The 22,864-nt window shown below is 40.2% G+C and overlaps 1 protein-coding gene across 1 annotated transcript in view; it reads right to left on the reverse strand.

Annotated features, from left to right (window-relative positions):
• Positions 1-8,959: 8,959 nt before the first annotated feature.
• Positions 8,960-22,864, reverse strand: part of suclg1 (succinate-CoA ligase GDP/ADP-forming subunit alph) — a 20,248-nt gene continuing 6,343 nt past the window's right edge. Inside the window, exons 3-9 of the mRNA XM_031871434.1 lie at positions 22,556-22,672; positions 22,115-22,327; positions 21,243-21,300; positions 20,621-20,704; positions 17,790-17,941; positions 13,663-13,851; positions 8,960-9,363 (exon numbers count right to left, since the gene is read on the reverse strand). Coding sequence (XP_031727294.1) covers positions 9,337-9,363; positions 13,663-13,851; positions 17,790-17,941; positions 20,621-20,704; positions 21,243-21,300; positions 22,115-22,327; positions 22,556-22,672 — 840 coding nt within the window. The 3' untranslated portion in view covers positions 8,960-9,336. The remainder of the gene's footprint in view (positions 9,364-13,662; positions 13,852-17,789; positions 17,942-20,620; positions 20,705-21,242; positions 21,301-22,114; positions 22,328-22,555; positions 22,673-22,864) is intronic.

The following is a 22,864-nucleotide window of genomic DNA, read 5'->3' on the forward strand; positions in this document are numbered from 1 at the left end:
AGTTGCTCCAGTGGAGCCGCTCAGTGGTCAACAGTTGAAGACTGCGGCTGTACTGAGCTGCTCCCAGGCATGAATGTGTGCAACTGTACCATGAATGTTAAGCAGGGCATAGCTGGAAAGGAGCAAGCATGCTCAGCTGACTTTCCCCAAGATACGAAAAAAAGTAAAAGAGAAAAGAAAATCAAAAGCTGCAGTATTTTAAAGATATGTCATTTTTCAGCAAGGGCTTACAAAACCTGTGCAAATATAGAGACAAAGCTGTCACACTCGAGATAAAAACAAAAAAGAAATCAAAAGGTTAAAGCACGGCGAAATCAGAATTCTGCAAATAAAAATAAATCTTCTGCTGTTTGATTCCAGTGTTGAGGCTTGGACAATGACCTCACAATATAAAGCAGTGTGTGGCTCTGGAGGAGGAGGTTTAGATGCTGCATTTCCAGCAGCCAGTAGTTTCATACAACAAGAATGAGATGTCACAGTAACAGTTGTGTGGTAGCCATGACTGCCATAGAAGTGGAATAGGAAAAGAAGAGCCATTGAACTGTTTTCTACTAAGACAATGGCAATTCTTTGTTAATACGGTGCCAGCACAGGTCAGTGGGGCCGTAAAATGTTGTTGCAGCTCGCCGGGAGCAGAGCGGGCGTAGCTCCAGAGAAGGAAGGCTGGCTAGTTAGCAGAGTAGCTTGTCCTTCTCCGGAGCGACGGGGAGTGAGGCGGAGGAACTGTTAGACCCAAAGCTGCCGCTGGCCACCATCCCACTGTTCTGCTCATTTGTTGTAACCAGTGTTGCATTAAAGCATGGTAGCTAGTTAGCTAACTAGCCAGCTGTATGCTTTAGCGAACAGAGTTGTCACTCACTGACAATAGCAATGTGCTTTGCAACGGTACACATCAAAATGCCACGTTGACTTGAATGGGAATGTCTGCTCTACTCCTATTTCATTTATATAGAGGCTGCATTAACCTGATTGGGGGCCCTGGGACAAAGATTTGTGTTGTGCAGTATTTGATTAAATGCAAATTAATTTATGGGTATTTACTATGTAAGATGAGTTGAAATAATGAAGAAATTGTTCTGTGTTAAAAACTATGCTAATTTGGTTTCTTTGTGAATTAAATGATAAATTGATACCACTTTTAGACGTCAGAGTGGTATCAAATCTTCTCATTTAACTCTTTGCAAGAAAGTAAATGAGAATATTGTAAACTATACCTTCACAACTAGATTTTGACACAGCTTCAAGACCAGGTAAAAAAAAAAAGCAGGACAGTCCTTGAGGCAGCTGTTATTCTGTTAAAGGAGAGTATTCCCATTCACCCAAATAAAGTTACAATATATTAAATTACCACAAACCAATTGCCACACAGTGAATCTGAGTGTATTGAGGGCCACTGGGGGTCTCTGGCCAGCTTTGGTTATAGCAAAATGGAATGAAAAAGTACAGTGAAAGACTAGAATGAGGGGAAAAACTCTGCTTTATTTAATTATTTGAGTTTTTGGAGCAACAAACTGCCACATACAGTACATTCCAGAGTCCAGACTGCTGCGTCAGTTATTGCTCCAGTATATCTCACCAAGAAGCTCTGGTGTTATAAGACTCCCTGTGGGGTCTAAGGCCAATGAAAACGCTCAAATTATCTTCCTTTAGTTAGCATCAAACCTGCAACCATTAAATCACAGGAGATTTCTCTCAGCCTTTTTTTTTTTTTGCAAAGTGTTGTTAGGAGCTGTTTCCTCCTTGGATTTTTGTCTTCCTATCAACCTGCCCATAGAGACTCCCTAACATCCCGACACTGGCACTATATTTAATAAAGGCACAACATAGAGAAAAGCTTAAATTGTGTTAAGTCTAACATTACTGGATCTGTTGTGTTCACTCTGGGTATGATGGATAGGCAGCAGTGAGTAGGTACTCCAAAGCGCTCTGCAATAAGGGACTGAGTGTGCTGAAGGAGGAGATCACTGCCTTTTTGATGAGACTCTGGGCTGTTGGGAATCCATTATGCGGCGAAATGCAATGTTCTTCAATCTTCAACTCTTATGAAAAGCAAAAGTAAACTCACTGCTCTGCTGCGAGGAACTCCATGATCCGTGATCAATACATCAATCAAGAGACATTCACGGCTTGAGGCAGCTCCTTCACTTCGTCTTTTCTGTTTTTTTGGTGAAATAGACGTAACGGTATCTCTATCATGAGTGTTTATGAAGACCCAGACAGGACCTGAAGGGGACAGCAGGTGGAAGGTCCGAGTTCGGCTATTAATGACGACAGAACAGCAACAAGACACAGTTAGAAAGGGTTTTTACAGAAGTTCAACTGTTCCATTTTGTTTACATCCGTAATGTTGAAATATGAATGCACTTTAAAATGTGCATCATGTTCCACAGTATCTCAAATCTTGAGGCATTGCCCGGAGCTGCTAATCATGACAAGTAAAGAGATAAATCCATCTTCCGGCTGCAGACAAACAAACCAGCGCGTAACCTGAAATTTAAATAAACATTAAAGGATCAGAAGAACTTATATTCATTAAACATCCCTCTGTCACTTCTGCAGAATGACATTCAACATACAACATGAAGAGCATGACTACCTGTGTAACCAGGCTCATGCTTTTGAGTATTTTGCACAATCGGAAGAAAAAATTAATGAATGTTGTTGGCATGAATAAAGATGATGGGAAGACGTAGTGTTGGGGGCAGATTGCTCATGGAATGACATCAATGCAAACATTGTATGGAATTGTGATGGTCCTGTCAAGGCCTAGTTCTGCTTTTTAGATTCCACATTCTTATCGGTCTTGTTCCTATTTTTGCAAACACCATTTGCAAACTAAAGGCCACCCGTGTTCATATCACAACATATACACCAGCACATCAGAACCCATCTCTCCCCGGGATTAAGCCACACTGCTGTCAGTCCCAGCGAGACCATCGACTGGTCGGACATGATAACCCAGCATGTGATCACACCATTACAGTCATTATATGGCCACCAGCAGAGAAGCATGTGAACTCATTCCTCCTGCATCTCTTTGCCGTGTGGTAAAAACACACGGCAAAGGGTTTTTACAAAGGGTTTATAAATTGTACCTAATGCCTTTGAATTATTTACTAAAGCTTTATAGATGAGTTATTAGCCATTAATAAGCCATTAGCAACTTTATTTGCAGAGCGTTTTTTAACAACAAGACAAATCGAAGTACACATAAAAAGGCATTAAGATGAGACATAAAAGAAACAGTCAATAAGGTTGTAAAAAAATGGCTTTCCTCACCAGTTTTCCCACTTTCTAATCAATAAAGGGTACAGGTTTCACATGTTCGATGAGCCATCAGCAGGTTATGTGCAGTTATAAATGCTGATAAGTCATTCATTGCTGTTAAAGGGAAATCAATCAAGTCTGCGGTTGCAAATGTTAATAAGATGGTAATGAATGGATTTTGGTCTAGTTGCTCGGCGGCCTTTTTCCAGACGTTAAAGGTTCCTAAAGCATATCTTCATCAGCTCCTTAGTGGTCCTACATGCACACACATTTTTCTGTCTGTATTTTTTTTCTCTGAGCTAACTTGTTTGAAATGGATTGGAAAATGTAATGTCATATAGTTGTGTGTACCAATCGGGATTTTGAATCGGGATTTCTGGGGGATTCTTTTTTCTAACCTGACAATAGAACCAGGCTAGCTGTTTCCCCCCATTTCCAGTCTTTGTGCTAAGCTAAGGTTCCTTTAAGTATTGTTTATTTATTTACCATTTATAAAACATTGCTTGTAAATGGAAACCCAAGGGTGCCTTGTTAGAAAGTGGTACCAAAAAAAAAACTTCACACACCGTTGGTCTATTTGCTTTTGTCATTGAACTGATGCAAATAACATTCACACATTCACACCAAAATGTCAAGTATTTAAAAGGAGCAGCTCATTTTCTGTGTGAGGCATTGTCTTCTGTCTTTCTATCATCATAAGACAGACAAATGCAACCGTTCCTATCTGAAGAAGAAACCAATCCACAGCTGACTTGAAAACTTGAAAGAAGAATGGGGCTCCGCTCCAACATCCCTATACATCCGCTCCTCTGTCCTCATTCTTGCCCTCAATTCCCAAAGCAATCTCAAGCCAGTGGTTCTATTAAAACAATACTGCCTCATGCAAATTGCCACTGTCAAGCCCCCTGGTTTTATTTCTTGTTCTCGCTGCTGCTCTCCAATGCTTTAATGGGGATTGCGCCAACCCGACTGCGCAGCATCAAATAGAATCAATGGTATCAATAGGACAATCTGACAATGATCGCAGCCACTTACAGGCTAAAAGGTGCAATATGTGGGATTGAATGGATGAGCACTTCATTGAGCGCTGCTGCCAGCAAACCAGGTAATCAGAAACAGGGGCGACAAATCTAACCTGGCAGCTGTACAGCTTCTAGATCGCACATTTTTTTTGGTACAGCAACATAATTAACCTAATTGGCAGGTGGCAGCCTGTGCTATTGTTACGTTTCAGTGGCAATGTTAATGACTTGCCATACACAGCATGTTACCCCCTCTGCATCCCTGAACACTGTGGAAATAATAAAAAAAAAAAAAAGCTCTTGCCTCTTAACATAAGATTTATCTTGTCGGTTTCATTAGCAACCATTTAATTAAATGACTGATTTACATGCTGGGCACTTGAGCACTGTTCAACTTCTCCTCACATACATTAGTCGTAAGGTGTTGCGGTGTGTGCAGGGGCACTTGCAGAGTACCCTGCTGAGTTCATTAGGACTCTCGTCTGCTATGTGGAATATTCCTGTTTCTTCATCTCAGACGACTGACTTGGCTCAAGTCTGCACTCTTTTAGTAATGAGGCCTTTGCTATTGGTTTGTGGGTGGGTCTCAGTTGGCCATTCATGGGTTCATGAATAAAGTTAGCTCTTTGGTCTGAGAGAATAAATTGCCTGCCCAAGGTCTTCAGTTCTTTTGTCCAAAGGAATGGCATCAAAACTGAATACAGCTGTCATCACTGCTGCTTTGTTGTAGGAGTCCAAGGTTGAAAATGGTATTAAGAATTTTTTTGCAAATAGTATCGGGTCGTCTTTTAATCACAAGGTTGGCGGGTCGATCCCGGGCTCCTATACTGTCTGCATTCAAGCGAGACTCTGCGACACCAAGTTGCTCCCCGGGGCGCTTCACAGCACCCTACTGCGCCTGAGATGCTAAAATAGATTAAATGCAAAGGTCAAATGTCACGTGGATCTGTAGACTGTAATAATGTCTGGGTTTGGCTCAATGCGTAGAGCGGGTTGTCCTTTAACCACAAGGTTGGCGATTCACCAACCGACTCCTACTGACCATGTGTCAAGTGTCCTTGAGCAACACACTGAACCCAGGTTGCTCCTCGAGTGCTTATTAACAGCAGCCCACTGCTCCTAAATGCTAAAGACGGGTTAAATGCAGAGGTCAAAATTAATTGATGTACCTGTTATATGATGATGGCAATACAGTTGTGGGTTTTAAGTTGATAACGCAGCTAAACTTTTTGGGGCTTAAATAAAGTTTGAATGAATGAACTTAATGTGAACAAACATTTCTCAAAGCTGAGCACACGGCTCTCAACATGGCGATGGCTGAGCCGGCGGCTAGCAGTTAACAGTGCTAACACAGCTAGCAGTGTTTACCTGAGGGGGAACCGGAGGGTGGGTGGCAGGCGCTAACTTTCCACGACGCCGCCGTGGGTCGGGACGGCTTCATCAGCAGTAACCGCTGAATGAAAGCAGTGCAGAGCGACAGCCCTGAGCTAACCAGTGGAGCACAACAGAGACTCACACAGGGACGCTGGGAATCAGACAGTAGCGATGCAAACCATGAAATGTTGTAAACTGGAAACAAAACAAGTCGCCTTTGACATCCAGCTCATCTTCGAGGGAGAAAAATGGAGAGGTCTTCACCAATTGGTTTCAATAGGGCAAGTTTTAATTGTTCTTTCATGTCAGCTACTATCGGCCATGTTTCATGCTGTCCAGAGACGAAGACAAGCATTTGCACATCGTGGGAATATCAAGGAAGACCGCAGCAGAAACAGCCATGTGGGTTAAATGTTCACTATGTCAGAATTTTTTCAGCAAAGGTGTTTCCATGATCCATTGAGCGCATCAACTGTTTTTTCAACAAAGGCGATAACCACCCCAAGCGAGTATGAAAACGCTTTTTTCTCTATTGAGGAAGTTTTATCGACCTTTGCCGTTTACAACCAGCCTTTCTAATGCAATGCTATAAAATGCGTATAGAATTTAAATTATGAAAAGAAATGACTGCGCAATATCTTTACAAATAGTTGTTTGCTGCCATCTTTGAATCCTGTATATTAACAATTTAATTACAAACCTTGAAAGGTTTATCACATTGACAAACTGTATTCTTTTTAACGTGGACACTAGTATCAGATACTAGTGAGTATTTGGTGGTAGGTTTGTGACACAAAACCTTTTAAAGCAGTGATCTCACATTTTCTATTGGTCTTCCATGCGGTACAAAAATCCCTCTTGTACTTCGTGCAATATGCTGAAGCTTAGGTTTTGACACGCTTTGTCTTCCTAATTCTAGTTTTTAAATAATTTAATCTCAATCAACCTTATTGCCACGTTCATGTCATAAATTGAGATCCCATAATTACCCATTTCCAACTTGTAAACAGTTTTTCATTGAAGTCGTAATTTTAGGTATTTTATCTAACTCAGTGGTTGATAATACAAAACTGCCTTTAAAGGCAAAGCCTTCAACAAAAGTCAATTTATTATAAGTTATTATATTATGCTCATATTTAGTAGATATAATAGAATATTGTTAATGCACATTTTGTAACCCTCATAAGACCAACTAATCACACAACTGTCTTGAGTTTAATGGTAGCATGTCATAGTATTTTATGATAATTCATATTTCTAATTCTACTCACCATTTGATAAACATTGATTTCCATAGTTTACTGTTTTTGCCACTGTCAGTTAAGGATTTTTCACATGCATTGTGGGAAAACAGTGTCCCTCAGTGCAGACATGCAGACTTTTTTGAGACACTTAATTGTGTCACTTTGTCACTAATGCTATCATTAAGCATTGAATAGGGACAGCACATTTGTAGCACTGTCGATTCATCATATACTGTATGCTATTTCCAAACCTTGATACATCAAGTGCTACATTTTAATATTTTGGCTAATAACCCCCATCTGTAATTTTGTGATAATTTAATTTTACTGAGTGAAGGATCACCTACCGTGGCACGCAGCAATATCTTTGTGACGTGATTAACAATAACGAGATAATTACACAGTTAATGTGTAATCTTCAGCTCAAAAATGAATCTTAAAATGTCTTGATTTGTGTGGCTCGTGGTTGGATGAAATTACGGAAATAATCACTTTTGTATCATGTGATGCTACTTCAAATCAACTTTTTTTTTTTTCCACCCTGTACCATCACAACCAATGAAAACACTTTTCATTTCCAGGACAAAGTTTGGCAACACAGTTAAAAGTTTCATTATGAACCTGCAATTAGTTACACTAAAGTTAGAGTCAGAAAGCAGCAGCTAAACACCACCAGAAGGCAAACTTTGGCCTGCTTTACATCTTGAGTCGAAGTAAAGCAGAGTACAGCTTGGCAACTTCAGTAGAAGAAGGAACTTCTGAGCCTCTAAACAAATAAGCTTTCTGTTCCACTGTCAGTCATTATGTTAATTCACTAATGCAGATTAAGAAGTAATTGTTAACAATGTGTACACAGAATAATCTGCCTTGGCTGACTGCAGTGGAACAGATAAGAAAAGGCTGCGGAGATGTCCAGTGTAGGTTATTATATGCTTCATTACACACTTTTTTTCCTAGCGTGTTAATTTAAAAAGATTCAGTCGGAGCAGAACCGACTGTAACCTTATCTCTCCCTCCACTCAGCCCTGTTTCACCTTGTGTACAGTAATGAGGTGTTAATCTAACCCATGGCTTGTTCGTGGAACTAGGATGATTTGTCTTAATTAGAGGCCAACTTGAAATTTTGCTCCGAATATTCACACAGGCTGCATGTTTACAACCTGAGATGCAAGTGGTCATTTCACCCTTTAGTTTCCTGTGTTCTTCTTCTCTACATGTGAATAACAAAGTGTTCAGAACAATACCTACTGTATACTTCACTAGAAAGGTCTTATAGCTGTGAGGCTTGATGAAATACACTAAATGAATAAAGGAAAATAATACCATATTGTTGAAATATGCAACCAACAACAGTAGCACTGCAACTATTGATTGTGTTAACTCCTCCCTGGCATTCTGTTCTCAGGATTGAGCATCATTTGATTCAATGAAGGGTTCTCGAGATTAAAGGGTATTAAATTGTTGCTTAATGAAGAGCAGAAACAACAGATTACCGAAAGCTTAATTGAGATTCTATTGAAATGAAGACAACTTTTGTGACCTTTGTCACTCAAATTCATGCTGTTGACTTGTCGGCAAGCCGTCTCGTCGGTGTTGATCTACGAGGGCTGCAGAGTCCAAAATGGAAGCTTATTAGCTGTGATGCACCATTCGTTTTACTGACCATCCTCTGAAGCTTTAACTGCTCCACAAAAGAGGAAGGGTTTGCAGTTATGAGATAGGAGTTGACGTGAACCGGTGCTCCTTTTAGCCGACTCTTTAATAGTGTATTCTTGTTACAGTGTATAGGTAGGACTATAAATGCAAGAAAGTGACTTCTTTTCAATCTTGAAAATAAGATCTATAGCAGCTTCATCTCACCTCCTCACATAGTAACTGACTCTTTACATAACGGAAGCTCCACCTGTTGTATCCCCCTGTGTTCTCTCACATATGTCAAGTTACTTCAAAACAGTTAGAGAAACTGGAGGCAGACGAGCTCATTCAGTAATCACGACCACATCTGTTTCACAAATGAGCCATACGAAAAGGATAGAAACGACACAGCAGGGAAATGATATGAGAAATATTTCTTATTCAGGTGGACAGCCAGTGAAATGAGTGACGGTCTTACAAGCAGGAGTATAACAGAACGAAAATGGATTGCCAAGGTTACCCTCCTTCGGCTGTCTACAGTGTGTGGAGGAGGAACAACATCTATAAAGCTTTGACAGTGTATACGAGTTCTTTAGGATACCATGAGAACACTGTTTTATTCTTTTGTTATGTGCAAGGTACAAGTTCATGGCAGAAATTACAATATAAACACTGCATGTGGGGCATTGTACTTGAGATAATCAGGGTTAACGGATGCTGTCGGCCATAACCACCACCAGAATCAGGCTGTTCAGGGCAGGGGGTAAAAAGGTTGGTTGCCTTCCCCGCACGATTTACAACATCTTCCTCTTCTCAAACTCCTACAGGAGACAGACAAGAGAAAGAAAGAAGAGACATCGAGTGAGATGAAGTGGGATAGAAGTGAATGATTTATTCATGCAAGATTCACGCAGCCTCTGTTTTGATCCGGTGCATCAGATCTGCTGTTGAGGTGGGGAAACAGTCGGTTGGAGCTCTGGAGAGAGCCCGTTGTTTCTTTTTTTTTTCCCTGGAGAGAGCATATCATGTAGCGTCATACGTGTCAGTAAGTTCCAGTTGTCAACACTAAAAACAGCTCACTTCCTTTTATTGATGGAGGCTACACATCTGCAAATATCCGAGTTACGCGAGGTTACAATCAGCACAGTCCAACCATGCGACGACAAATGAGAACGCATTATGTTAGCCATTAAGGAAGTAGCTATTTACATATTCAATTTGGGGAATATCATACAAACCGTAGGATGATAGAATATGTCGTTCCCCAAGAATCTTTCCATTCCACAGGGGGAAAGTAACTTAATTCAAATGCCATTATCAGGTCTGCAGCACACACAAGCACTCCTGCACATGTTGGCCCATTCCTCTAAGGCTTCTGGATACATGAAGGTCTACTGCCACCTTCAGGAGGAAAGATTTTCACCTTTCTGAAATGGCAACCTTGGCCTCTCTAATCTCGATTTTTTTGGGAAGGGGGAAATAAATGGAGGAGATGTTGCGGGTGGAGGGGAGATTCTTGCTTTACAGATGATGTGGGGTAAAAGAGCGAGCGGCAGAGGGTTAAATTATTATTAGGGACAAATGTGTAGAGGAAATAAGAGGACGAAAAGGAGTAATGTGATGGAAAGAGTGACGAGACAGAAGGAGGAGGCTATTGGTGACATAAGCAGACAGATGCTTTGCTGGTCCAAGGTAGCAGGCAGTAACTCAAGGGTACAAGACAAGAATCATAGCACCAAGGTAAGAGCAGAGTCGTTTGTGACAGAGAGGGGAAAAAAAAACTTTTTGTGGGAGACGCACTCAGACACCTGACAAGTCAGGAGGAAGAGGAGGGAGGGAAATGAGGAAAGTAGAGGTTGCCACTCAAAAGGGACGGGTGAAAACATCCGAATAAAAACTGAGGAGAGCGGAGAAAAACATTACGTGAAAGAAAAGCCAGACATTTACAAGGTAGCGGTGACGACAGCTTTAACACACCTAGGGCCAGATGTACGAGGGGCCCGGGCATCGTAAATACAGTCTGCGTAAGCTGCCTTCCATGTTTGAATTTATTACACAGACAAGATCTTGCGATTAAATGTGTTGTGCTTCCGTTTGTTTGCTCACATCTGAACACATGAGCATGCACGATTTCCTCTTTGCATATATTGAGCAGGATACAATAATACTATCTGCTGCTGCAATTAGGAGTTCCAGATATTATATAAAGGAGTAAAAAAGGTCAGAATTATTCTACCATGCATATGAATTAAATAAAAGATTTTTGATATCTTGTCCATGCACCAGTTGCACTAAAGATTCCTTTAGATATCACTCCTAGCACTGCATGTATAAATGTTATACTATTTGACATTTTCATTGTTAACGGTCCTGAAATCATATTGCCTGGCTCGATAAAATAGGATGTTTATAGACTTTGTTTATTTCACCTGATAGATTTGTGGTTTTGCTTTTCTCACTGTATTAAATGCAGGGCTTTGTTGGAAAACATTAATGACGCTAAAATTGAAACATGAAATATTGACGAAGACAAAATGTGCAAAAGTAGTAGTAAAATTCTGCACAATGTCGGCTCTGAGCTTGTTAAAGAATACAGTTTCAGTAAAGGATCTCTGTGAAACATGACATTTACAGTATGAAACAACTATGTATTTAAATTAGTCACAGGCTGCAACAATTAATCCAAATGTAGCATCGATACGTGGGAAAAGCAACGTTATCAACATATCAAGATACATGGAATATAGATGACAGCTGACACTTTAAACCTTCTCAGGTCATGCAGATATTTCTGGTTTAGATGCGAGAGATTAACTGGGCTGTTGACTGATCTTTCCCCCCTTCATTGTTTATCGTGGTACTTTTCTTGTTGTTAAAAATCACTTATTTTGCATTTCGGTTTGCTCGATTTCCAGATGATACGTTGCGTTTCTGATAAACCCTGTGCTGACGGAGCAAATTCAAAATGTTTTTTTGAAGGTTTTATTTCCTATGTACCCGTGAACCAGGTGTGGATTAAACACTAAAAACTAAACAAGATCTGAGGCTAAAGTATTATTTTGTCAAACGGTTAGAAGGGAAAATCTTATAGTTTCAACAGAGGAGTACTAGCTTGCTGCATCCTGCATCCTACTAACAGAGTTGGCAATGTGTATCTTTAATTATTATTATGATGAATAGTGTGCGGGAACGTGCTTATGCAACTTTGAGGACAAAGGCATCTTCTGCAGAGTTTGTTCAATTTGATGAAATACCACTGAGCAGTAAGAGCCCCATTACTGGCTGGTCTCAGTTTATTGGAAAATCCTCAAAATACAAATTCGATGATGCATGAGCGTGCTGTATTGCAGTTATTAATAAGGATGAGCACGTCATACAGCCACTTGACAAACGATAGAATGAACGGCTGAATGAATGTACGGTCTAGACGAGGAGGTCCTTTTGTTCCACTTACTATGTGTATTATTAAAAAGCATCCACTGTATGTATGATTGATAAATCTCCGATTCATGTTTTCATCACTCGAGCAGGTGAGTGAATGATCTCGACCACGCCGAGCACTTGAGATCAGGGGGTCGTCATCGTTTCAGCCCACATCCGAAAAAAAGGATGCCGACTCGCTCCTGTTGCTTCGATTATGGCGGTCAATGAGATTAACAGAGATGTATGAACACAACGTGCAGCAAAATGAGCAACCATGTCGCACGTTTTTCATCATTACACGCAATGATTATGAATTAAACTTTGAGGGGGAAAAAACGTGTGTAAATCTATATCTGCGTGCAGTAGTGCCAGCAGTGGTAATGAAAGTATAAGATGATGAATGGGTGCAATACATGCTTTCACTTTTTATACATCTTGTTAACAGTGCTTCCCTGGAGATAAATTGAAGTAAAAAGGCAGTGGGACCAAGTCAGCCACTGTCAACATGCATTTATTAATTTCTGCCCTTCTCTTTACAGCATATTAAAAGTTCAATCCCAAATCTTGCTACACCCAGAAGAAGAAAAATGAAATTCTTGTTCACAGTAAACCTCCTCACATTTGTATCCGCTCAGCGTTGTAAGATGGCGCTACGAGTGACCAAAATCACCACTAGAACTACAGAGCTATGACAATAGGATTAAATAATGGGAACTGTAATTAGCTTGCTTGGAATAATCATCATGAAAACCTGACCTTGAGTATTTACTTTGTTTTTGTTATTAAGCTCTAAAACATTTTTCCTGTATGTTTTCAATTCTTTAAATCTCATGAATGAATTGGACAGCAGCACTACAGATGGCAACACTACAGACTGAAAACTGAAGCCGGGGTCAAGAAAAGAGCAAGAGAAATCCAAAAGAGATGATTGACTTGGACCAATTTAACTGCATTTTTAAAGTGCATGTATGTGTGAGAATGAGAACGCACAACACAACATGTGACATTTAAATACTGGAGGTTTTAGTAAATAAAGTATAAATAAAGTTCATATAAATCAGGACCATTAGAGGATGAAGATAAGTAGTTAATACATTTCTTGGTCAACCTTTGAAAGAACTTATTCTGTCCTGTCCAATGAAACAGTAAAACTATCACATTATCAGCATCAGTAGTGGAAGAAGGACTCACAACAGAAAAATATTCCATTACAATCAAGTACTGCTTTCAACACCTTGCTTAAGTTAAGTATGTTTTGTGGTAATATTACATACTTTAAGTGACTAAAATAAATGTAATCAAGCAAAATTGCCCCTATCAAATAATATTATGTAATTTATATCATTGAGTTATTACTACTATCATGTAAGCACAACGTTAACACTGCAGGTGGTTGAGGCAGAGCTTTTTGTAACAACTTTTTTACGTAACAATTTTGGCAAACATGTATTATTTAAATACTGATCATACATTTATGTCAAATCTTAATCTGCAAAGTAACAAGTAATGCCAGTACAGCTGTCAGATAACTGTAGTGGGGTTCCCCCGAAAATGTAGTGGAGTAGAGGCAGAAAGTAGCATAAAATGAAAATACCCAAGTGAATGTACTATTATATTACATTCAACCATCGCTGTGCATGATTACTGTTCCTCAAGCCTCTGTAAACACTACATTCCTGCTGGAACAAAGGACTCACCTTGAAAATAGTGCTGCCCAGCTGGGCAGGGGACATGCTGACAACAACTCCAGCTGACTGGAGGGCTGCGATCTTCTCTTTGGCTCCGCCCTTTCCGCCAGCGATGATGGCGCCAGCGTGGCCCATCCTACGGCCGGGAGGAGCAGTTAGCCCCGCGATGAAGGACACCACGGGCTTTGAATTAGCACCCTGAACATGAGGGATAGAGAGAGAGAAAAAAGGAAGCGTAAAATGAGGTTAAAATGGACCAAAAAAAAAAAGGAGAATAAGCTCAAGGGAAGGTGTGAGGATGCGAGTGCCGTTAGAGCAACAAAGTGGATTAGGAGGAAGGAAAGAAGCAAAACGGGGGTAGAGGGTTGTATAACAATAGAGGGAATTAGCTTTCTGCACCTGCATTTTATCCATCCATTAGAAATTAAACACCCCGTGTCCTCCCATTACAGATAATAACAGGCTGGTCTAACCAGCCGTCTCTGTTTCAGCCTGCATTATTAAAACAAAGGGTCAATCAAGCCATTTAATTGCATGGGTAGGTGTATGACCAGAGAGGGGCTCCGGCTACGTTTCATATCATCTCATTTCTGAGATGGCAATTAGTCATGAAGGCACTGATTAGCTCAGCACCCGTCTATGCTGCTTGCTCGTTGATCGATGTTACGTTCAACAGTTAAGATCACTTCCAAGGTGAAGAGAGACAATATTTCATCTTCAGCAATAACATCATACGCAAGAGGGACGGAGTGAGTGTGTGTGTATGCGTGCGTACAGCAGGTAATATTTCATACTTAGGAATAACAACATAATTGTAAGGGACGGCTTTCTCGCCACACACACACACACACACACACACACACACACACACACACACACACGGTTCAGCAGCCAAAGCAATGCAGCAAGTTCCTTCAAAGACGCCCACTACTTCTGCTCCAAATTCAGACCAGACACTGGCAGGAACAAGATGGCAGTCTGGCTAATATACATAGATGACTTTTAATAATTAATACGAGCGGGACATTTATCAGCCAGGGAAATGTTGAGGGCCTTGGATAGAAATGCACTGCTAATAAGACATTAACACTTGCACATCTAATATAGAAATGAAGAGAGGGGAATAACACTTTAAAGTGCTCTAAATGTGTTTCAAGCATCTGTTCTGTGTGTTGAAAAAAATGTTAGCACAAAACAAAGTAACACTGAAACCCCCACTCGGTATTCAAAAGTCAAATCACGTTGTGAATAAACAAACCACCCTCGTGTGAATCGAGTCTTGAATCTAACGCAAACGAAAGAGGTTTAATTACTCCATTAATCCCTGCCTCCATTGAAGTACTAGCAATGCATACAGGGAGGGGAGTTACACCATCATTCACTTTACCCGTCCTTTGTCTTCCACTGTTAGCCGTTCAGATAGATTACCTTAATTATGAGACCAACAGGGTAGTTCACCCATCTCTGTTCTATCAACACAAAACAGCACTGCACCAAGGTGAGCAATCGTACTCTAGCTTAAAAAAAGCCAGACGGAGACAATTATCCGGCCCTATAAACATGACAGGTAGGCATGAATAAAAGTGGCATGTGCACGCACACATGGAGCTCATCGACACTTTCCTTCCAACAGCCTTCCTCCAGACTACAGGAGCCACTTCTCAGTGTTTATGCCACAGAGTTACGAGGGGTTTAACTCAGCTCAGTGGAGACAGGAGAAAAAAAAAAAAATGGGCTGAAATCGAAAATAAATTCAGTAAACCTCTAGCTAAGGTGCCAAATACTCAAGAACTACTTGATATGCATGAAGCAAATTGCAATATGGATATTCTGTGTAAAACCTATTTCTGACTTCAGAAAGCCTGTAAAGCTCTGGCAATGATAGGCAGACCTTTGACTCAGGTGACTTTTAAGACCATATTATGTTGGCAAGCGTCACAGACATTGATTAAGACGAACCTTGAAATATGCCCTGCATCATAAAATCTGACAGCAGAGCCTTCTGGGAAATATAAACTTGTTTTCTTGAATCTTTACAGAATTAAGTCGTCGGTAGATAAACAGTCTGCAGTAACTTAACTGGAAGACTGACGGAGCGAGAAAATCGATACTTCCTTCACCCTTTTTGGTATAATGTGTCGTTCTCAAACAGGAGTTCAATATATTTAATGTAGCATGACACAAATCCATCACGATGCTGACCCTTAATTTGCTGAGCAGTCTGAACTTAATGTGTCAGGTTGATATGAAAAGCAGCGTCTTGTTTTCTCCGTTAACTTCTTTCTATGATTAACGGCGTCCTAGAGGACATGAACACGGTTTTCTGTCAAAGTTCAGTGTATTTCACAACAAGGTGTTTCCGTCTTTGCTGCAGTGGCCGAGCTCTCCAGGTCATGTCATGTCCTCCCGTGGACCAATCAGGATTTAGCAATATCTAAACTAAAATCTAAAGATGCGGCCCGATAATCAGACTGAAGTAACAATGCGTTTGTCTTCATTCACTCAGCCGGAGTGTGTTGACATTGCTTTGTCCTAACCAATCAGCAGCGAATGATGTATCCATCCCATCGATTTCATTTTCAGTTAACACTTTTTTAAATGAAGGTCAAATATTCCGCTGATTAGAGTTATTTCTAATAATCATTACAGTTTGTACAGCTGCAGCTCTAATGCCTGCATTTTTATCTATTCTTTATGGATGTAGCCAAGTGGCCATTTAGCTTTGAAGGAAAATTACTTCACAATTTATTATCCCGCCCACAAAGCTCCGATTGGTTCATTGTTCACCCGAATAGTGGAAATAGCCTTCAACCAACCCTATTTGTAATTGCTTTTTAGAAGTCTGAAGGCTGCTGATGAAGCAGATGATCTGACATTTTGAGGGTTAAACTCTAATAAATAATACCCAAGAAGAATGTTTAATAAGTTAGAGAGAACCATTTAAGATTCAAAGTGTCCAGGGGCTGGAATGACATAGTTCTTCAACAATGTAGTTATCAATTTTGATACTATTGACCAAATTCTTTCTACATTTGCCCTCCAAAAGCACAGTTAAGTCTTGACTATGTATGAGTGTGCAACATGTTGGCAGACTTATTTTAGGCTGTAAATATAAAACAGATCAACAAAGATCTATTGTATGTACTTGATCTTCTAAAGACACTTCTGAATTGGCTAAATCTTCTTGATTATCAGAGAGCAGAAATAATTTTTCATCAATTTATGTCTTCATTATTTTGTAGTAGTTCATGACTTCACCTGCTGCTTCTTTCCAGCCATACTGTGCTTCACATTAATAATAATTTAAAACAACAGGTTACAGTATTGGTGATGCTAATTTAACTGTCAAAACGTCACCATACTACCTTCTGCTCTTATCTACTGTCGAGTACATTTGTATATGTACGATGTTCTTCACAACTAACCTTGAATGCAAGATCTGCAGCTTAATCCCACGCTCTGCTGGCCTTTTTCATGCACATGTTTCATTTTAACTGTCCCTTGCTGTCAACCACTCAGGGAGAGGGAGAGGTGGGTGTTTGTGCTTTATTTGTTGAGTGAGAGAAGTTATGCTCCTGAGACGCCAGCGAGGGGATTTGCATGCATTAGAGTGGCCGAGGGCAAATCCAATCCATTTCTCAGCTCAAGAGCGCCGTAAGAGCGCGCACATGCAGAGAAACAAACAAATACACTGACAAAATTAACAGATTATCATCTCCGGGGAGCGAAATGCGATGTACTGGCCTGGTGAAGTTGAAAATGTCAATTCCGAGTTTGCAACCACTTAGCAACAAAAGCTAATTATCACCCTGCTGCTGTTTATCAGTAAAGGTTCACTGCTCTTTAACAAAGCGGGTTTCTAGAACATCATACCTACATCCCATCTGTCTCTCACACAGGAAAGTGAGAGACAGCCTGAGGCTGTGATCAAAAAGCAAGGACACTTTGATCTAGACATATGATGGTTCCCAGTGTTCACTACAGCTGAGGGATTTGAAAAGGCATAACTAAGATAAAATTCAGAACATGTTATGTGGGAACAGATGCATCTGCAGAGGTGAAGTGCTGTTTGTAGCAGACTGTATTGCAAGGTGAGTGAGGTAAAGTAATACGTGTCCAGTGTGTTATTTCCTCACAGTGTTGTGCTGTTTGAGGTACTCCGCTGCATTCTCCTCAGCATTGCCTCCAATTTCTCCAATCAGGATGATGCCCTCCGTTTTGGGATCCTGCAGGAACACCTCCAGACAATCTATGAAGTTCGTACCATTGAATGGATCCCCGCCAATACCTTGCAGGAGACAAAGCAAACACTTGTTGTTTAATCAAGAACCTGTAAGGATAATTCCTGTGAATATTTAAAGGGATCACATTTGTCTTTTCAGAGAGTGGAATAAGAAGCAGATGGAACGTAGCTTTCTGTTAATATGCGCTGATAATCAGAATTTTAATTATTCACAGTTCTTCACTGGGGTTGCCCGATCCATTTGGCAATGACTGAATTGTTTCACTTTAATAATAATAATTTTTTTTTACCTTCTAAATAGAGTGCTGCACGAATGAGTCCTAAATGACTCGGCATTTTTGCGCTTCTGGTTCGTTGTGTGGTTTTTTTGAATGAGTTTTGGTTCGATGCCTGAAGGTCTGTGGTTCACACAAGCTTAAGAGATTTTGTTCGATACGATGTCATCATGTCGACTTCACAACCTTGTTGTGTGTATGTTAGTGTCGTTCGCATACAGTCTAACGTTAACTTTCTACGTAAACTTGTGTTTGCGTCAGAGCTTATTTTCTGCATAATACAAAATCCAATGGAAAAATCCCACTGGATTGATAACGTCTGCGTTTGGCCAACAGAAATACGTCATTCCTGCAGCACTCTATGCTCTCTATGTTTATCCGCTAACAGCTGATTGTGTCTGTCCCTTTGTTTATACAAAAAGATTGAATATAGCTGTGATACATTGAGTCTCTAACACAACAACATATTATAGAAAGTGTAGATAAGCAACACTTTCTTCCGAAATAATGGAAAACTGGACTGAGAACTTTTCAATCTCACTTCAAAGTCACTAAACATTTGTTTCATCTCATAACAATCCCAATTTATCTCTGCACTGGAGTTTGACGACACATTTCTGTTCCAAGAATCATGACGAGCGACGCTTTTCCAAATCACAACGGTCCAATAATCATTTTCAATGATTCCCACAACTAATTACACCAGCATCCATAAAAGCATTGGCAAACCTTCCTGAGATAAATCTTACATAAATCTCCTCGATTTATATTCTTACCATGAAGAAACCTGGCAACACGAAGAAAAAAAAATTACATGAATAATAATCAAAGAGAAGCACATTACCTGCAACAAAGACGACATCGATATTAAATATTGTATTAACTGGAATTCGCTGTAGTCCCAAGGTCATGCTCAGACTTAAGAAATCACGAGCAGAACCACCAATAAACCTCCTTAATGAACTCTACAATATTTAATACGGTTTTTATGAAGTCTGGCTAGACGACGCTCCGTAATTAAAATGTCTAAATAATAATGAAGCCAAGTTGTTTTTCAGTTAATTTCAGCATCCAGCAAGCCCTCTAATATGGATTTTCCTGTGGGCACTACATTTGCCCGAGGAATTTGTCTTTGTAAAACAGTTCATCTTTGTACACGCTGTGTTGCCAAGACGCACACGTGCTCGGTATAATGGTGTTATTACAGTAAGTCTAAAGGGTCTGATGGAATTAAAACAGATTGGCTGACAGTTCCAGTACGTAGAGATGCATTAACAACAGACGTTTGGGGGGGGGGGGGCCCTCAACTGATCATTTCACTGAGAATGACGGTAAAGATTGATCAGTGAATACATTTCATTTGTGAGATAATTCTTTGACATCAAGACCGTAACAAACATTGTTCTGTATAATGTCCCAGCGTCAGCTTGCTCTCTAAAACTGAATGTGTCGCTAAACCCCAGTAGAAGTCCGTAAATTACAAAAACAATTGTCGGGAAGAAAAGTGAGGTAATAGCACAATGAGTAGGTGATGGAAAGTTTCACGTCTGTACTCTGATATTGCAGTAATGACTGCATTACCTGCAAGTCACACAGAACAGAGTATGTATCTAGGTTCAGGTCATACAAATTCGTCAAAAAAGGATCATGATTTAAAAGACAGGAGACATTTATGAAATCCACGCTCTCTGAACGGCTCTGCTTTTTAAGGATATTCATGGCATTACTTTATCGCAAGGTCTTTTCGTTTTGAACCTCTTTGTATCATGTGATACTGTGACAGAGAACCACAGGAGATGAAACGCATCTTCTTCCAAGATTTTAAGGACAAAGAAATGTGCAAGTTGACAGTTTCCACATGCCTCTGAGCCCATCGAGCGTTCTGTTCATTTTCAATGGTGCCCTTTAAAAGATGGCAGCAACTGTGATGTTCAGATCTCACAGGAATATTTTAAGCAATGATCAGAAAGTTGGTAAATGCTTTTTCAATACAAAGCGTTTGTGCTATTCACTGGAATGAAGCAGATGAGTTTTAGTGCAATGCGAATTTAGTAGATGCACCTTCCTATTTCTAAGAAGTGCAGTAAAATATTATTTGTATCTCCTGTAGCATAATTATTAAAGACGGAAGTATAGAAACATCACAACAGCTGCCTTATTATGTCTTAAAACAGAGGCTCAGAGTAAATGAAGGCTTATGATGAGTGCCTGGTATGAAGTGACCATCCCATCTACACACTATTAAAATCTCCGTTATTCTCTGTTCAATTTCCTCAGTGTTTTCTTCCAACAACCCATAAAGCAATACACTGTATCAGGTTAAATTTGATCTTTCAGTCCCAGTTAACTGCCTGTTGCAATATCGTCCGGATATAAAACTAGGAGCTGTGTTACAATGTTACAGTGTGATAAATATACGTTGTACATGCCACAGGTCAGTAGTACCTACCGATGCAGAGTGACTGGCCCAGGCCGACTTGTGTAGTTTGATGCACAGCTTCGTACGTCAGGGTGCCCGATCTTGACACAATGCCTGAAAGAAATATTAACTTTATTTTTTTTATTTAGGAATTTCGAGTTACCAACTAAAAACAACTGCTCCACTCAAGTGTAAAGAAATTAAATATAATGAAGTTGTAATCTTCTGTCCAACTCTGACTGAATTGTTTCATCATGACAGCAAAAAACAAAAGAGATGTCAGCTCTGTAACAGCTGTTCCGTCTGTGCTTTGGGAATGACGACGGGTGATCTACTATAAAAACAGACTTCCTGTGAAGGTTCACTGGTTAACAGCAGCACATTCTGCTTATCAGGCTGTCAACAGCAGAAGCTCAATCTACAATTCAAGGACAGTGTTTCATTTGGAAGGTAAGGCATTAATGTTCTGTTCCATCACACTTCAGTCATTTAAAGATTGCAGTTGGAGAACTATTATTTAATGAAATAACTAAGCTTTTCAGAAGTAACTTGTATTCCCATGTATAATTTAAATGATTCAAGATCTAAACAAATAACTTAAAGTGTGATGTCATGAATTTCAAACAAAAAAAAATAATTTAGGAAATCTCACCAATTCTTCCCTTCTTGTGAATGTGACCCGGCATGATCCCAATCTTGCATTCTCCAGGCTGCAGAAAAGTTACATTTTTAATTAAAAGAATATTTACTTTGACATACACATATATGACTGTTTTTAACAACCACTACTAAATACTGTATCACTGGTAATGTTGAATTAGCAGTTCCCCAAACTTGTCTCTCCTGTAGAAAATCTATTATTAAGCTTTTTTTTATACACCATAAACTCACTTTAAATAAACCAGAACCAAGTCAGCAGATATTCACTGGGACGATTCCCATAAGTGAGGAGAACTACTTAACTTCTAGTTTGCTTTATCAAAATGCAAAGATTGCCAATCTTTTAAATCAGGAACAGCTGGGCTATTTAACCCAAATAACTAACATTGTTTATTACCAAAAACACAGAAACAAAAAAAACAGCAGTATAACTAAATTGTGCTCCTTTAAGGTTCTAGTTGCCTTAAATTCACTGTTTAAAAGGTAACAGAATATTAATGCATTAAATCTTGATCACTACTGGATCCCTGAGAAGAACATTGTACTCTCAGCCACAACCAAAAATCAATAAGTAACTAGTTCTTTTTAAAACATGTTTTGTAAGGTCACAGTGACTTTTGACCACCAAATCCTAATCCGTTCATCCTCGTGTCCAAGTGGATGTTTGTGGCAGATGTAATGAAATTCCCTCCAGGCATTACGGAGCTACTGCGGGAACGAGAGAGGGACAGAGGGACGGATGGACAGACAATCTGTAGACATAATGCCTCCTACCGTGGCTGTTAACGGCACTGGCATAAGAGAAAGCACACGCATTAGTATATGTGAGAGTGTGTGTGTGTATGTGTGTGTGTGAGCGCTTACGTTGATGACTCCTGGGCAGTTGGGGCCTATGAGGCGGGTGGCGCCCTGGCGCAGGAGCTTATGTTTGACTCTGACCATGTCCTGCTGGGGGATGCCCTCAGTGATGCACACCACCAAGGGGATCTCGGCATCGATGGCCTCAATGATGGCCGCTGCTGCGAATGGAGGCGGTACATAAATCACAGTGGCATCTGCCCCTGTGCCCTCCTTTGCCTGAGGCAAGGAATAAAAAAAAAGGTATCGGTGGTGCATTCAAAATGGAAATTCTAAAGTTATGCAATAGTGCCACCTAATGTTTCTTTAAATGCATCTGCAAAAGCTTCACAGTCCCTAGCAGGATATTACAGGAAATCTGTCAGATCCATATCACATATTTCAGCTTCAATATGTTTACAACAGATGTTGAAAGAGGACAACAGACCGATAAGGAGTGATGCGTACCTCCTTGACGGAGTTGAAGACTGGCAGGCCGAGATGCGTCTTACCACCCTTGCCGGGGGAAACACCACCAACTAACCGGGAGCCATAGTCAAGAGACTGCTGACTGTGAAACGTTCCCTAAGAGGAAAGAGGAGGAGTTATGAGTGTGTAATGAAGTGGGGTGCAAGTCACTTTCTGGAGCGCCAACCTTGAGATATCATCACAGACTGAGAGGATGGAGGGAATATGCTGCCATCCAGGATTAATCTCCTGTGCCGCTGAGTAGAGGTAAGGATACAGAAGTGAGGCTACTGGTAAAAAAAAAAAAAA

This window comes from Anarrhichthys ocellatus, unplaced genomic scaffold, assembly GCF_004355925.1.
Source record: "Anarrhichthys ocellatus isolate YVR2014 unplaced genomic scaffold, GSC_Weel_1.0 scaffold58, whole genome shotgun sequence".
NCBI lineage: Eukaryota > Metazoa > Chordata > Actinopteri > Perciformes > Anarhichadidae > Anarrhichthys > Anarrhichthys ocellatus.